General features: G+C 29.1%; 1 protein-coding gene across 1 annotated transcript in view; it reads right to left on the reverse strand.

Annotated features, from left to right (window-relative positions):
* Window positions 1–6836: 6836 nt before the first annotated feature.
* Window positions 6837–16976, reverse strand: part of LOC119673447 (ecdysone-induced protein 78C) — an 84364-nt gene continuing 74224 nt past the window's right edge. Inside the window, exons 5-8 of the mRNA XM_038084726.1 lie at window positions 8682–9091; window positions 8336–8611; window positions 7130–7323; window positions 6837–7051 (exon numbers count right to left, since the gene is read on the reverse strand). Of these exons, the coding sequence (XP_037940654.1) occupies window positions 6868–7051; window positions 7130–7323; window positions 8336–8611; window positions 8682–9091 (1064 nt within the window). The 3' untranslated portion in view covers window positions 6837–6867. The remainder of the gene's footprint in view (window positions 7052–7129; window positions 7324–8335; window positions 8612–8681; window positions 9092–16976) is intronic.

Consider the following 16976-nt stretch of genomic DNA (forward strand, 5'->3'; position numbering starts at 1 on the left):
CTATTTATGTATGTACACATATGCGGTATGTAGATTAGAGCTGTTGATTTCTGTGTGAAAACAATATATGTAGATCGTCTGTAAGAAGGGTGTGTAAAAATCTTACTTGATTACGATAGTTGGTGTTTGAACGTACAAATAGTTTTAAATAAGCATATTAAGTGTTTACCAAAGAGGTTTTTAGAACAGTATTGAACCACAACAATAAAAATTCTATTTATATTATTTTAACCAATTCAATATTTGGCTGACCATACAGTTGTTTCCCATCATCAGTGGTCTTGGAAATAATTCTTGTATTTAATTATTCGTAAATAATTTTTTGGAGACTGCAAGTACCAGGAATCTAACACGTATCCTGTCAAATTTGAAGCTCAGACTCAACGCACCTTAGGTTAATCCCTATCTTTCCCTACATCCCTCCTTGTTCCACATAAGACTTCTTCTCCCCATACCTACACATACAACCATTCTAAACTATCTCTCCATTTGTATTTCTCTAGAATAATACCCATCTTAAAGCATTCTTATTCCATTCATATTTCTTGTTCTTTATTAAAAATCTCCACGGCCAAAACACCTGTTCGTCTTGACCGCGCCTAACAATTTAAAAATAATACACACACACACAAGCAATTTTATTTTAAATATTTATTCACAATTTATTATTTTTGTTTTTTTTTAAACAAATATTTTATTTTTTCATTCCAACTTTTTGCATTCGCAAATAATTCTTTAATTTCCGATACTTATGCAATTTTCTGCTATATAATTTTCTGAGATATAATATTGAAAGTTTCTGCTATATTTTTTAATTGTATTTTTAAGTTTCAGATTTGAAATTATTGCACTGCCAACATAATTTGCATTATTTCATTTCTTATCAATTTAATATGTAATAAAAATTCTTTAGTTTTGTTTAGTTTAGTAGACGTTCAAGCGAGTTTTAATTGTTACTGTTTTGAGTGGGAAGATTTAAAGAAAATGTTTTCTTGTAGGAAATAGCGAAATACATATACATATATCTGTATACATATAGATATATATATATAGTATATGTTTGTAAATAACTTAATATATGTTTTATAATTGTATGATATCTTTTGCGATTAATCGCTTGTTTATCGTTTATTTAATTTTTTTTATTTTGTTTAGTTTTGCTAGAGTGAGATCTTAAAATAATATACATACAATATTTTAAGTAATATAAATACATACAAAATATTAGAGATTATCATTATGTTATAAGGAATTTCATAAAAATATTAACAAAATATATGAAATCAAATATAGCTCACTCCAGTTAATTTTACAATTTGTAAAGTACAAAGGGAATTATTTATTTATTCTATGTGTGATATAAAATTTCTATGTTATTTGTAATTATTAATTATTTATTTATTTTAATGTATTTAAAATTTGACACTTTGATGCTTGTTCTATTATAGATGTATGTATTTATATATATGTATATATTTGTAGCAAGTTAGCTTTGGGATGTTGTGTGTGGTTTCGGGAATGGAATAGTTAAGTTTTTATATATGAAATGTGCAGAATTATTTAAACATAACGTACTACTTAGTAATAAATATTCTACAAATTGAATATTTTTTAACTAATTTAAAAAATTATTGATTTTATATTAAATATAGTTTACATAAATATTAAATTCAGATATATTACTTTCAATATATATTGTATATAAGGTACACGTATATTAGCAAAATTTTAAAGCAGTGAAAGTATCATCCATGGATTCAATTATTGAATTACTAATTTAGAAAATATTAACATTTAGATACTTTATAGATTCCTTATATTTCTCTCCCTTCATATCAACAATAAAGAAAACTGATTCATTACCTTAACTTGTAGCCAACTTATTCAACCTAAACATATTCCGTAGCGCTGAAAGTGCTGTCCGATCCATGGGTGCGTTTGGGCACCCATTTGCAATGTTCACAAGAATTTAAATTAAATTGGAGTTCGGACGAAATGAAAGGATATTCAACTTAACACGCTTTTCTAGCACCAATTCATTCAAATTTAGTCAAAAAATGATTGTACAACAATTATTTGCATTTTTTACAAATATATTTGCTTTCAACTTATAATCTAAATTTATATTAATAAAATCTTATTTTAGGATTTAAGAGTTAAACGAAGTTGTGTGAGGAAGCAAAATGTCAATGTCAAAATGTAAATGTTGTGGATCATTTGGTATTGTTTTCTGTATGAATTCTAATGGAAGATTAAGAAGTGTCTATACAGATGACATATATGTGAAGAAATTTGATTAATCTATAAAAATAACATATAATTTAATTTAATTTATAAATTATTTGAAAAAGTATTAAAATAAAACCAAGGGAATTTGGATAGGAATTTGATCAAAGAACTATCATCCATTGTTCGAAAGAAGTGATATCTCCAAATGACAGGAATAAGTCTTCAAACACTGTTTACACAAAATAAATGGAAAGTAAAGGATATATAAAAGCATTTATATACGACTTTCCTACCGTGTATCTCTTTCTATAATAAATCTGTCTCATTTGAACTACTTTTCGAATGTGTTTCTTTATAGAATTAAATCCATAAAATGTAGTAGGTTTTATACTATGTTTTTAGAAAGATAGTAAATGTCTCTTCATTTGATCTAACTTTTGAATGTAGATCGAAAATCTATGAAACTAAATTATATTATAGAATTAGATTTATAAGTAAGTGTTATACTATGTTTATATTTATTATCTCTGGAAAGCTTTAAGGAAGGCAAGGAAGGTTTTTATTTGATAGATCTGACTTCATTTGATCTACTTTTAGAATGAGCTTAGAATCTATAAAAATTAGATTCTTTATAGAATTACAACCATAGTATAGATAAGTCTAAGTACTCTGTTTACACGTACAATTTTTGAACCTTTACATTTTATGTATGAATTTTAATTAGTTTTTTTTTTATAAAAAATGACACATATTGCTATAAATATGTAAAATAAATTGCGGTAGTGTAAACATACTTTGGATTATCCACATTTTAACCAGCATTAGTAGAATACTCTCACTGTAGTCCAATTGCATAAATTGCAGTACCCAGCTGTATATATATTTGTAGCTGATATGATATCTATATGTGTAGATACTTCGGTAATACTAATTTGTACTCAATTTCATTTTTGACATTTCTAGCTACTGTGGCCACCTACTATAGTTTTATCGCATACAGTTGAGCTAAAACAGAGGTCAACACGCACATTTATAAAGAAAAAAGATTAAGTTTTTGTGAATTAAGTTCATTGTTTAAAAATAATCATAACCATAAGGATATATTTTTTTAAAATTTGTTTTAGGTGTTCCTAATATTTTATGACTGCTCTTAAATTTGACTTCAGTATTCGGAGGTTTAAGTTTTTTAAAATGAAAAATTTTTGGAATTTTATTACATATACTATTTTTTTCAAACAATGGACAATAAAATTATAAATCTTAGTTATAGATTTCAATTTTGTTTAAACTTATTTTAGAGGTTCATTTATTATATAATATAAAAAGATAATAACAAAAATGATTCCAAAATAATAAAAACTTCAAAGATATCTAGAAAAAAAGGAATGTGTTTATGTTAATATATCTATAAACAATAATATATATTATATACATATATATTATTGTTTATAGATACTATTATACTATTATACTAATAATAAAATTAATATATAATAAAATTAATGATTTTAAGAAGTAGAACTAGAAGTCATTAAGATTGAGATTTAGTTTAAGAGATTGTATGCTACAACAAAAAAGTGTAACGTTAAGTTGGACTTGGTAAAACCTGGAACTTTGTTTTGAAGCACACTTCTTATATGACAATCAATGTTTTCTTAAACTTTTAAAGGTAGATAACATACAGTTTATGGATCTATATGGATCTTAGACTTAAGTAGTCAGAGTATCTGCTTTTTGAGTTCATAATTTGGATAAGTAAGCGATATTTCGTCGCTCAAAAATATAATTGGCTGCGGGACGTAGAATCGATAGGTTCTGAAAACGGAAACTTTGTTTCAAAAGGTTTCCTTCTTGAGTTACTACAGTAATAATAAAGAAAAAGCTGGTCTGAAATAGAATGTTTTATAAACATACAATAATATCGGTGTATATCTTGTTAATAATTTGTCGAAATAACTTATATGATAATTTTAATGGAGATTACTTTCAACTAAAATGACAATAGAATTTATACTTTCTCTTTTGCATCCTCTTCTCTCTCATTCACTTTTAAGCTTAAATACGGAATTTGAATATTATTTCCTATTAAGTCATTTTATGCCACTAGAATTAGGATATAATACCATAGAAAAGATACAATATTGCATTTAAAACTTTATATTCAATAGAATTATTATTCAAGTTAACTTGATCTTATTTAGTGAAGTATGTGTATGATAAAATATAGTCCATCAATAGACTCAGTATTACGAACTGCTAATGTTTGATCCCATCAAATACTAATGAGTGAAATATGTCACAGAAACTTTAACTATTTGCGGTTGGAACTGGAGTGATAGACATATCAAGAGAGACATTTATTCCTTCGTTCAAATGAAACTGTTGTGTATAAAAAACAGGGTTAATGATTTTATCTGATTACTTTATACGTCACTGCAATCTATGGTATCACTTAAATAATTTGAACTATTTCCGTCCTTAATGTCTGCTTTGTTTACTTTGCGAAATGGACATGGAAAGCTCAGAACACATTCTTTGTGATTGCACAGTTCTTGGCAGACAAATCCTTCGCCATTTAGGTGGCATTGTTAGGTCTCCAATTAAGTTATGGAACAACAAATCTCAAACTGTGCTAAAATAAACTCCCAAGTATACAGGGTTGACAACCAAGGTTATGCAAAGTAAATTTATTTTGGCAATAGTACATTCTGGCCTGTAATAATATATTTTTATAAGGTAGTCTTTACTGAAGGGAAGGGAAGAACTATTCTATTTTTGATAAGTATTCTTTGCTTAAATAAGGATTAAATTCTTTATCGTTTTCAATTAACAAAATGAAGAAGGATTTGAGTGTAAAATAGATTAAAGAATGTTTTTATTTTAAAATAAAAAATCAATATAAAAGATCCAAAAAAAAAAAAATAGTAAAAGTATTTAATATGAATATATATGTATGTAAATGAAATAAATAAATTGATATAAGTTCATTTCTTGTATGTAAAACATTGGTTGTGTAAAGAAACTTGGAGTTTATTTTAAAAAAAGAAATTACGAGTATAATATGTATAATATATAATTAATTATATAGCTACTGTATTACTAGAATTGTTTTTTATTTTCACTTATAACTTATATCTGCAATAACAAAATACAAAAGATCAACAATAAATTTGCTTTAATATTATAAAATTTTAATAAAATTTTTGTTTATGTTTTATATACAAGTCATAATAGTTCATCTCATCTTATAAGAGCAAATTGTTGACATATATTAATAATTAAAAACAGAAATTAAAAGTATTTTGATTAAAATTGTTTAAAATTTTAAATTGCTTTGCAAGGTCTTTTTAATAATTTTTTATTTAATTTTCTATTTTAATTTTCCATTCATTATATATTAATTCGAGCTTTTTCTGATTTTTCGTATATTCTTTCACAATTTATTTTTTTATTTTTTTTGTTATTAGACTAATTCTCCTCTTATGTGAAATGAAATAAATAATATATGAGTATATGGATATGTCGTTCCTAAATATTATTTCATTTTTAAATTCAAGTCTTTAACGAACATAAAGCGCTCTTTTTTTCTAACATAATTTTTCATTATATAGTATATAACTTTCCATTATCTTCTATTATATAATTCTGGCCTTTTAGTTTGCTTCGTTATGTTATTTTTTTTTTATGATTATATAATTGAGTAGATACTATATGTTTAGATTTTGTTCCGATATTATTTTAATATTTGCTTTATATTATATACACTATTATTAATTTTTTTTTAAATTTTGTTTAATAAAACAAAATTATTTTAACTTGTATATTACTATAAATTTTATTATATAAGCAATAAACTTAATTATCTAATTAATTTAATATATTACTTAACATCAATAATAATAAAAAATATTGCGTTTTTTGTTTGTTGTAATAAAATTGGTTTTTTCACTATAAATATTTTACTAATTCTTTAATTTATATATATATCTAATATTTTTTGCAAAATTTTTAGCAAAAAAGAATCAAATTTTATATATAAGTAATAATAGTAAAATATAATAAAATACTTTAATTAAAAAATTATTATGATTGTAAATATAATTGGAGTATTTTATTTAGTTTTAAATAATTTTGCTGTTTTTTTTTTAGTTTAAAATCACAATTTTTAGTTATTTTTTACGCGCATTTAAATTTCATTGAAATTATTTGTTCTCTTATGATTCGTACGTTATTTTTCTTAGTGTACCACAATTTTCACGGCTAACCTCAAATACGAGTTCTACGAATGTTTAACTTAATGACAATTTGACAATTTGACAATTTGACAATTACTAACGATTTCAATATGAATTACTATGAAATTAACTAATTACTTATATATACTGTCAACATATTCATAATAGATATTTTACTCTCTCTATGATTTGCTTTGTTCTTTCTTTTATTTCTGTCTCTTTTCTTTACCGCTTTTACTTTTCACAGTTATCTTTCCTGCCTATGAATGGATCCATTATATTATTTCCGCTTCTCTTGAATTGTTGAACTTTGCAGCCTTCGTGTTTTTGTAATGCCTACGTGCTTTTAGCAATGATAAAGCTTTCGCAAGCTTTTATGTGTAAAATAATCGCAGCTTTCCATCTACAGATCATCTTCCGACTTCGGTATGTCAAATATTTCAGCGAAAAGTGGTGGCAGTCGTAGCTTCGTCCAATTTATTCGCAACCAGTCTAAATGTGAGAAATGTTTGGCGCCTAGCGAACGCAGCTCTGGGATTTTCGCTTCAAGAGCTGGCATAAGCTGTAAAGCTTGTGTAGATCCGGCTCTGTTAGACAAATTTATATTTAATTAATATTATTCATTATTTATTATGAAGTCAGTAAGCAAAATCTGAAGGATTTACCTAGAGCGTACGATTTGTACGCGTAAAGCTTCAGCGATACGTTCACGTGCGCGTGCGATCATTTTATGCTCTGATATACCGGAACGATCAGCAGCCAATAATACCATGGCAGAAAATAAGCCAATTTCAGTATCACTGAGTCCGTAGCCATTTAAAGTGTTTGCAAAGTTGACAAGTGACAAAACGAAGTCCGCCTAGATAATAATTATTATCGTTAATATCAAAAAAAAAAAAAAAAACAAATATAGTATATAGATGTACACTGGTAAATCTTTTAAATTCTATTAATCGTTGTTTATTAATTAAAGATACCTTACTGCTACTCGTCTATGGAACTAAAGTGGGAATGTTACAATAATCCTCAAAGGATCCAGTGACGTGATCACAAGAAAATTTATGTATATTTTATATTTGTATATAATTATTATTATTATTAGAAGGAACAGTGGAACACTGCATCCTATTAGATCTATTATGCTAAAGTATTCATATACAATAGGGCTAACGGACCAAGCGAGCTGATATCGAGTGCAGTTTATAAAATATATATCATATGTTGAATTTTTGAATATAAATATAATACATATATCATAAAGAGTTTTTTCCAACAGTGGTGTACTACAACAACAAAAATTAATTTCATATTATTTTAATTAATTGAATTTATGGCTGACCATACAGCTGTTTCGAGTATTGCCAAATACCCATCATCAGTAGTCTTGGAAATAGTTCTGGTATTTATTTAATCGTAAATAATTTTTTGAGATTGCTTGTACTAGGAATCGAACTCGTGTCCTGCCAAAGCCGTTCTATATTGCATATATATATATATATCATATTTATATCGCATTTCATATTTATATAAATCTCCTCCTTCTACTTTACTTTCTGCGGTAATGATTTATAATTTATTATATTAACCTTTATATCGTGTAATAACCTATGGTAAGCATACAAAGCTTACCATCAAAATGTAAATAAGAATAGGGAATCTGCCATTATTATATCATAAGTACCATAGTGGTATCGTGAATAGACTCCTATAATAATTTTTAATATTTTGTGGGTTGCTTTTTTCAAAAAATCAAAATAAAAGACAAAATTTTAAATGATGGCTTAGGTCAATGTTTTACTGTTTAATACGATTATTTAGTATATGTGGGCATTTACCCATAACTATGGATTAAACGTTAAATTGAAACTTACATCGTATAGTATTTCCAGGTGCTGTCGTGCTAAATACGCTCCATCATCGAAAGTCAAAGTGGCATCATTAATCATGCGTGCCACGTGTGTTATCCATACTTCAAAAAAGCCCAGTTTAATTAATATTAACTGATCGTCTTGTGTGAAGTCACAGAAACCTGGCACCCGTTTAGCGAACTCCACAATCCGTTGAACGCCGGGTGTAATGCGTGCGGCAAATTGTTGCCAAAGCCAGATTTTCTGAAATTCTAACGTCTCCGACAAAGTATTGACAATCTATTGATATAGGTATATTACATATACAATTTTAGACTTCTTAAGAAATACTTAATATCAAAACACTTACTCCATTTTGTGGTACTGCTATTGGCCGTTGCATTAAGTCTCGTGTTTGTTCTTCTGTGTAAGAGCAATGGACACGATGCGCCTGTGAGACGCACATAATGACATCGTAGACGCTTAGTTCATTTGTATTGCCGCTACCGCTACCAACAACTCCCGTCATATTGGCATCGATATCGTTTACTAATTGCACGCCGCCACCCCCACCGCCCACCATGACAACACCTGGTGTAGCGTTATTCGAGTTGGTATTACAACCGAGCTCCGAGGGCGAGGCAACAGAACACATTTGTGGTGTTTGTGGTGTATTTGGTGTGACCGGTGTATTTACACGCACAATATTTTCTGTAGACGCAGATGATGGAGTACCATTCAGTTCACGTGAACGCTTTGGAACCCGACCATAACGCACAGCTGTAATGACAAACAAAAAATGATTTTATATTGGGGAAAAAATCTGATGAGATATTTGTTATAATTTCATTTCTTATTTAAACATAATTATATATTCAATTGCCAAATAATATTTAGAGATAAGTCTTGATATTTCTGGATCTTATGTACCTTCATATATTGGTTTAACAGAACAATTGTCAAGAATTTAATTCAATACATCCAAATAAGAAAGGGAAAATATTTCAAAATGATGAAAAAAATTGTTTAAAAAACAATCCACGAAACTATTTAAATCAGAAATAAAGTAGCTTCTATACTACTTTTTATTGATGCAACAAGGCTTAGAGATCTACTCTAAACCTAGAAGGGGGCACAATGGACCCGACGGTTCATGCCAGAAATCTGGCATGATGCTCTATAATTAATAATTATTCCAACCTTAAAGATAAGGTTGGCTAATTTTTAATTTTAAACTTCGTCGATTGTGTTTCGACGCTTGAGCTTCTTACTTTTTTTGATTATAATTCGCCTCAATGGTCAATCAATGGCCAATGCGGGAATATATTAGACAGTTAAAGTGAAGTGAACCAGCTAAATATACTTTCGCAGAGAAGATTTGATTTGTGACCATTTTCTGCGATACAGCATTAGGTAAATATTAAAGCTTATCAAGCCATATCAAAAGTGGTATGATATATCTGTTCCAAATTTAAAACTTCAGATCTGATTCATATCGACATAGGATAAAATTAATGGTTGTAATGGTTTTTGCTGGAACTGCTTTGTCATTCCTTCTGTTATCAACTTCGCTGCTGTTCAAAGAGAAATTCTTGAACTCTTGTTATACTCCTATTTACGTTTACCTATAACCAGATTCAATCATAAGGATATGATATCTTTGAGCTTACTTCATAAAATCTTCTGTCCATAAATTAGTTAGATAGGAGTAAAAACTCTTACCCCTTATAAAATATATGTCCAATTGATAAAAAAACTCAACTATCTCCACAAAATTGTTAGAAATGTTGCATTAAATAGGTTTTTTTGGTATTTGAGGAGGTTTAGTCTTTTCCCACTCCACTTTCCTACCAACCTTTACCCTCTGTAAACTCATATTAATAGTTTTCGATATTATTTCACTTTATTACAAGTAATGTCAAATCAAAAACTTTTCTGCCTGATTGAGAAAGGTCAGTATCCTACCTGTGATACTAACAGATTCCGATAATATTTCTCTTAATTTCAAGTACTTTTAAATGAATTTTAACCAAATGAAATTAACCTAAATGCGTCTATGAGGAACATTTATGAATATATTGATGTCACATCACAAAGAGTGTCTTTCACTTCGGACTCCATTTTTTTAGTCATTTATCAGCAGTTTTTCATCTCGTTAACTCTGAGGGAAAAGTTGTTACATGCCGGTTCGATAGCAAAATGCAGTAGGCCGCAGTAGGTCTACATTTTCACTGCTTTTCCGGTAAATTGAAAAGTTTCCATGTCGATTGTGTGTGAGCTTGTGAGCTTGTGAGTTTATCGAGAGTCGTCCAAATGATGCAAGTGTGGCGTTGTGTGGCAAGTGAGGCAACTGGCAAGTGTGCAATGAAATCGACTGTAGCGAAATGAGCGCAGCACATGTGCTCGACAAATGTACTAAAATTCTACTTTGCGTTGTAAAATAAAGAAAGCATTTTACTTTTTCTTTTTTTCAACTTCAACTTCAGTTTAATTTATTTTTTTTTTTTTGAATCTTTTATCTTTTATTTCATTTTACTTCTCTCATGAGTGCTTTAAGAAAAAAAAAGAGTTCAATTGGGAACAGTGGGTCAATGTCCATTGGAATGGATAGATATACGCGGGGAGTTTCGAAATGGTTTCAATTTGATTTTTGCTACTTTAATTTTATTTAATAGCTCATTAAATAAAATATATATTTATTTATATTTAGAATTTTATGAAACATTTAATTAACTGCAGCTAAAAAACGAATTAGACAATGCAATAAAAAATTATGCGCACGATTAATGCAACATTAACAGAACAATTAATAAATTTATTTATTTTTCATCTAAATTTAGATTCCGACTGTAGTTGTCAGATATATTTTACGATTTTACGAGTAAAGTGCTTATCTAAATTGTATGTTTGTACTGTGGATTTCATTCTTACAGTCTTGATTGGAAGTCCTTCAGAAAAGGCTAATGAACTGCCCGTGGTGGCTCGTACTCGTAGTGTGTTTTAAAATAATCTTAAGTATTTTCTTCTTTAGTTTCAAATAGCGTAAAAATATTTGAAGTCGAATCTGACTACTTAATCGTCTGAGTTTGTTGGACGGACAGATCGTTGACAGCTGAAGCGGCACAAGAATGTCGCATTTCATCAGATAAATTGGCAACAAAAATGATTTTTCATTTAGTTTCGTTTTCAACGTTGTCCATCCCGTCCCGTCCCGCCCCGTTCCGTCCGTCCGATTGTCCGATTGTCCACAACGTCTTGTCACTAACCCAAATCAAAATTATAAATACATAAAATATTTCTGATATATTTGTACCAGTCTCATTGTACAACGTACAACGTACAACGTCCATATATACAAAGTATCTATAAAATTTTGAAAGATTTAAAAATTTGTAAAATTTGTCATGCCATTTATTTTGAAATCATACATCTATTTTTTTTTTTTGCTATAAATACGAAAAAAATCTCTAATAGCAAATTAAGTTAAAATTATTTATTTGTTAATTTTACTATAACACATTTTTAGTAAAAATTAAGAAAATAGTTTTAAATTATTAATTTAATCACCTAATCTACGCTAGGTGAGAAAAGAATGAGAGACCTTTTGAGTTTTGGCAGACCTGCGGTACATGAGGTTATTGGAGTACTAAAGGGGCACTGTGCTATTCTGTAGATGTTACAATGGTAGGGTAGCGTAGTCTTACAAAGGGACAGTGTAGAAGTTGTTAACATGAGAAGGAATTGGAAACCTTAGGTCACGGATCACGATCTATGTTTGTCCAAGACTATAAACGAAGCGATTATATTGTATGGTATTTAGTATTTTTTAGTAGTATTCGAATAAAGTTTTTTAAAAGATACATGATAATACGAATAACTATGCTGGTCTGAAACAGGGAAACTGGTTTCCTTGTAAATGAAATATGCTCAGATCTATTTTACACGCTTTTAAATTTATTTATTATTTCAAAGTTTAAAGAGATTTTAAAAATTTTTCACATCCGTTATCACTATGTTATGATTACCAGTACGAAATTACTATAGCATCCTCTATCTAGGTTTCCATCCTATATAGAGGATAAAAACTAAAAAAAAAATTGTAAAAAAAGAAATGAATTTATAAAGTAATATGTAATCAAAAAGTTACTTTATATCAGCGCCGTTGGTTATTATCCTTTGCTCAATATGATCTTATGTATTTCACAACTTAGCAGTTTAATGTTTATCTACAGTAAAAAAATGATTAAACACACTTAATTGTTTTAGTAGGATTGTTTTAGTAGGATTGTACTAAAATCTGCGTCTCTTCAATTCTGTAACCCTGGGGCGTCGCCCTATCATAACGGCACTAGTGCTAGTAGTAGCGAAACGTGTTATCAATGGAATTGCTATATATCCCATTCTAAAACTATTAACCTTATTTTATGTGACGGGTTGGTATGGAGCTGTGCTCGTTGCTGCTTACTTTGTAATCGAACCAAAAATTTATCTGATATTTGACATTTGCAATGCTTTATTATTTGCTTAGCTTACAAATATTTAATTTTTTTATTTCCTTTCTAATACAATCATTCAGAATTAATTGATTTATTTTTTGAAATGCCCAAATTTTGGACACGTACTCTCATTTAAAAAGAAACCAGTGATGAATATAGAACACCGCACAGAAGAAATGGAAATGAAAAAAGCATTTGAAGAATTTAGTATTTCTCATTCTATTTGAGTAACTCACACCGATCAAAGTTTCCATGCCTAATGCCGCCAAATTGTTTAGCAGCAATCAGCACCTAGTTTTCAAGTGGTTGAGGTCAATAGCACTGTTCTACAGTATTCCACAGTGTGCTGCGTATTGCTGCTCGCGTCCCGCCACTCATCGCTCGAAGTCTACGCAAGTTGCCGTTGTTTTTCTTTACCATTTAATCTAAAGATTCTTTTGATTTCTACACAAAAGAGCCAATTCTCAACGATTCCGATTCTTCTATTGAAGAACTGAGCATTTATAAATTTTATAAATTAATTACGAGTGCTACGTAGGACGAGTGCGTCTACGATAGATAGATAGGTAGATAGATAGATAGATAGATAGATATATAGATGTGTGCTTGTTTTTCTGGGTTAATTTGTGTTTGAACATCTTTTTTTACGAGCAAATAGTTTTAAAAATTTAATTTATATGCATTTTTGTGGGTGTTTAAATGGTTTTGTATTTGGTTTTGCTTTTTGTTTATTTAAATCATTAAATAAAATTCTAAAACAAAAATGAAAAAAACTACGACTACGTAAAACCTTGTATTTGGTGATTGCTCTTCGCAAATCACCAAAGACTGAGATTAAGACCTCGAATCGTGTTTTAAATCGGAGAAAGATCTCGACAGCCATAATAAATAATTTTCTAATTCGATTCAAATGGGTTAATTGTAAACAAAAATATTAAAACTATTAGGGATTCAGTTATTACACTTTAATATGGTATATATTAAAACAAATATTATTATTTTTTATTAAAGGTTTTGACGAGAAAACGCTTAACGGCTGGTACTACGACTAGAAGAGTCCTATTGTACCAATTTCACTATTGATTACATAAAGCTCTTTAAGGCTTTGTGAACAAAGTCCAGAACTAAATCTAAGGAAGAAGTATCTGCTTTGGTGACAGTTAATTTATATGAAATAAGTTTCTTCTATGAGTTGTTAAAGCTGGACAGTCACAAAGAATATGCATAGTAGTTTTCTCATCTTCGAGGCGTAATCTGTATTCCACATTAGCAGATAATCGTAGTTTATGAAGGTGATGTTTCAGACCATAATGACTTGTAATGAAACCCGTTAACAACCATATTTACAAATGTAAGATTTATAGTTTAAAATTTCAATTTTTGAGGATGACACACAGTAGATACTAGTTATAGGTCGTCTTTTACTTCCTTTCACGCTTTAAGAATAGATTCATTATGTCAGAACATAATACTGTGGGACACTTAATTGCACTTTACACAATTTATGCAGTAAAGTGGATAAATAGAAGAATATCTTTAACTGGTGATTTTTTAAAATTTTGTAGGTCATTCCCAGTCCAACACCTACAGATTAAATTAACACTTGCTTAAAAATGTTGAATCTTTACCGCACAAAGATAACCAATTATAGTACTTCTCAAATATTTTCGAAACAATATTTGGATATCGTTCTAGGTTAAAGTCTTAAAAATCATAAAACAATTAATAGAGCACTTCAGTCAAATTTCATTGCAATACAGAGAACTATGGTATGCTGGATATTGTAAATATTGGTTTTCGCAAATATCAACGAAAATTTTATATTTTAATCTCATAATATATCATCAGATCTTTCAATACAACATTGTACTTACTGTAAGTTACAATATTGTTCTAATTCTATCTAAGTTTAGCAGCTAATATATGAAGTTTGAAATAATTTATAGCTTTTCCGGAATATACAGATGACTTTGTTTTGTTCCGCAATCGCTGCATGGCCTTTATAAACAAACTTAAAAAACTTGATTTTAAATCTAAAATAAAATGTCTAAAATGTCCTTAAACACTTTAAGTTCCAATGCAATATCGTCATATACAATATAATAGGCAACAATATTAAAAATCAGATTAAATGACAAACATATATAGCACGGTCACACATGTGTAGTGTAGAATCTGTAAACTCTAGGCTGCTTTAGATCACCAAAGAAAATACATTTTCAACACTTGTACGATCGATCTTACTATATGAATTGTAATATAGTCCTTCATATGTCAAAACCACAACTGTTATACATATTAACAGTTTTGGTAAATGCTCTAGAGATTTGTCATGTTACACCCCGGATTATAGTATAGTACAATTTTATATATGTAATGTATTGCAAGAAGTTACTAATCGTTACCTAAAAAAAAATTTTGGACATGTGATCGCATACAATCTGTAATATACGTATCCGATTTTGACAAATGTAGAAACAAAACCTTATTGATCGAATGTGTGGAGCAGATATTACATATACAGATTACAATGAACTACTTTATGGGGGACGTATACTAGTACAGTAACCGTTAAATGAAGGGTCGAGAAGTAGACAAAGAATGAACTGACGGAGAATACTTTCTTATAAACCAGGAAGAATAAATAAATAATTAGGGTAATATCACGGAGCAGAGATAAGTGAAAATCGATAGATTATGATAGATTATATTTATTTTGTCTTTAAATTTTAAATATGCCTTAAATAATAATAATCCATAAAAGAATACAAAATGAATGAAAAGTCCAAAGATTGTTTTAAGTACTAATTGTTATTGAAGCATAGGCATTACTTTGTAAAGCACTTGCCGTGTCTCTTCCCTTTCAGTACTCCGATTTGAAGGCAAACAATAATTTCAGTGTCATTTCTTTATTAATTGAATTAATTAATTACGACAACGAGTGTGACATAATAGCCTATTCCGCCGAATAGCAGAATCGCCGAATCGCCGAATCGCCGAATTAATAATTATGGAAACTTATGGAAATTTGCCGCTTCAGCGAAATGCCATTAAAGAAATAAATTTATTTAAATCGAAATAGTGCGAGTTTAGCACAAAATTGCGAATTTTTGTTTACACATCAAAAGTGTGTCAAAACCATTTCGCCTTAATTAATGATTTTTGTGCTAATTTTCGTTAATTAAATCAAGAAAACTGCGAGTAACACAAAGAGTCGAGCAGCATAAATGTTCGTTTAATTATCGGCGCATTAGCACAAATAAATATGTGAATGATATGATATACCCTCGTACATATTATTTATTATTATATTTAGATTTTTATTTATTTTTTATTATTCGAGCACGTACTAAATGCGCAAAAAAACACAACCTTAACAAAATCATGTCACGTATGTAGCGGCGAGGAACTAACCGAATTTCGTACTTGATCCAATGCCTCTTCAGAGGCCCTTTGAACTTTTATTTCTGTTAACCGAATTAGGAAGTTTATAGTTTGACCCTCACGAAAAATTTAGACTGATGAGTGAAGAATAGTTTTAACATATTGTTTTTATATTGTTTTTTTTTTATATATAAAAAAGAGAAATTAACAGGGTATACCTATTGGCATTTAATCGCAGAACTGCGATCATTGAAGATCTTTTATGTTAGCACTGATTCACATAATTTTGTTAGATTGGAATGTAGTTATATAGAAATATAGGTATTGAATGGAATAAATAAAAAGTTTTACAAACTAAACTATTCCATCGTATGAGACACTCTGTTCTTCTACCTCTTCTTTAACACACTCAGCGATATCTCCAGTGTTAGCATTAGTCAGGCTCTCGCTTTTATAAATGCTTCTGACTGGTTCTAGCTTGACCATTCTTTTACCCATCAAAACGGCTTTCTTGGTTGATTGAGGGTTGATTGATTCGTATAGGTTAAGTTGAGAATGGTTCTCAATTGATCAATACATTTGACGACAGTTGAGTTGATCTGTTCAATTTTTCGTTAGATGGTTTAACCTATTATCGAGATGTTACCCATGGGGGTTGTTTAATTTTCATGTGGTACTTGAAATCCTTTAAGATATGTATGCATATTGTTGTTCGATCGATAGAGATAGTGTTCGTTCTTCACTTCTTTGTGGTCAAACCGGAGCATTAACGCTGCTGCAGGTTA

Source organism: Teleopsis dalmanni, chromosome 1, assembly GCF_002237135.1.
Source record: "Teleopsis dalmanni isolate 2A chromosome 1, ASM223713v2, whole genome shotgun sequence".
Lineage (NCBI taxonomy): Eukaryota > Metazoa > Arthropoda > Insecta > Diptera > Diopsidae > Teleopsis > Teleopsis dalmanni.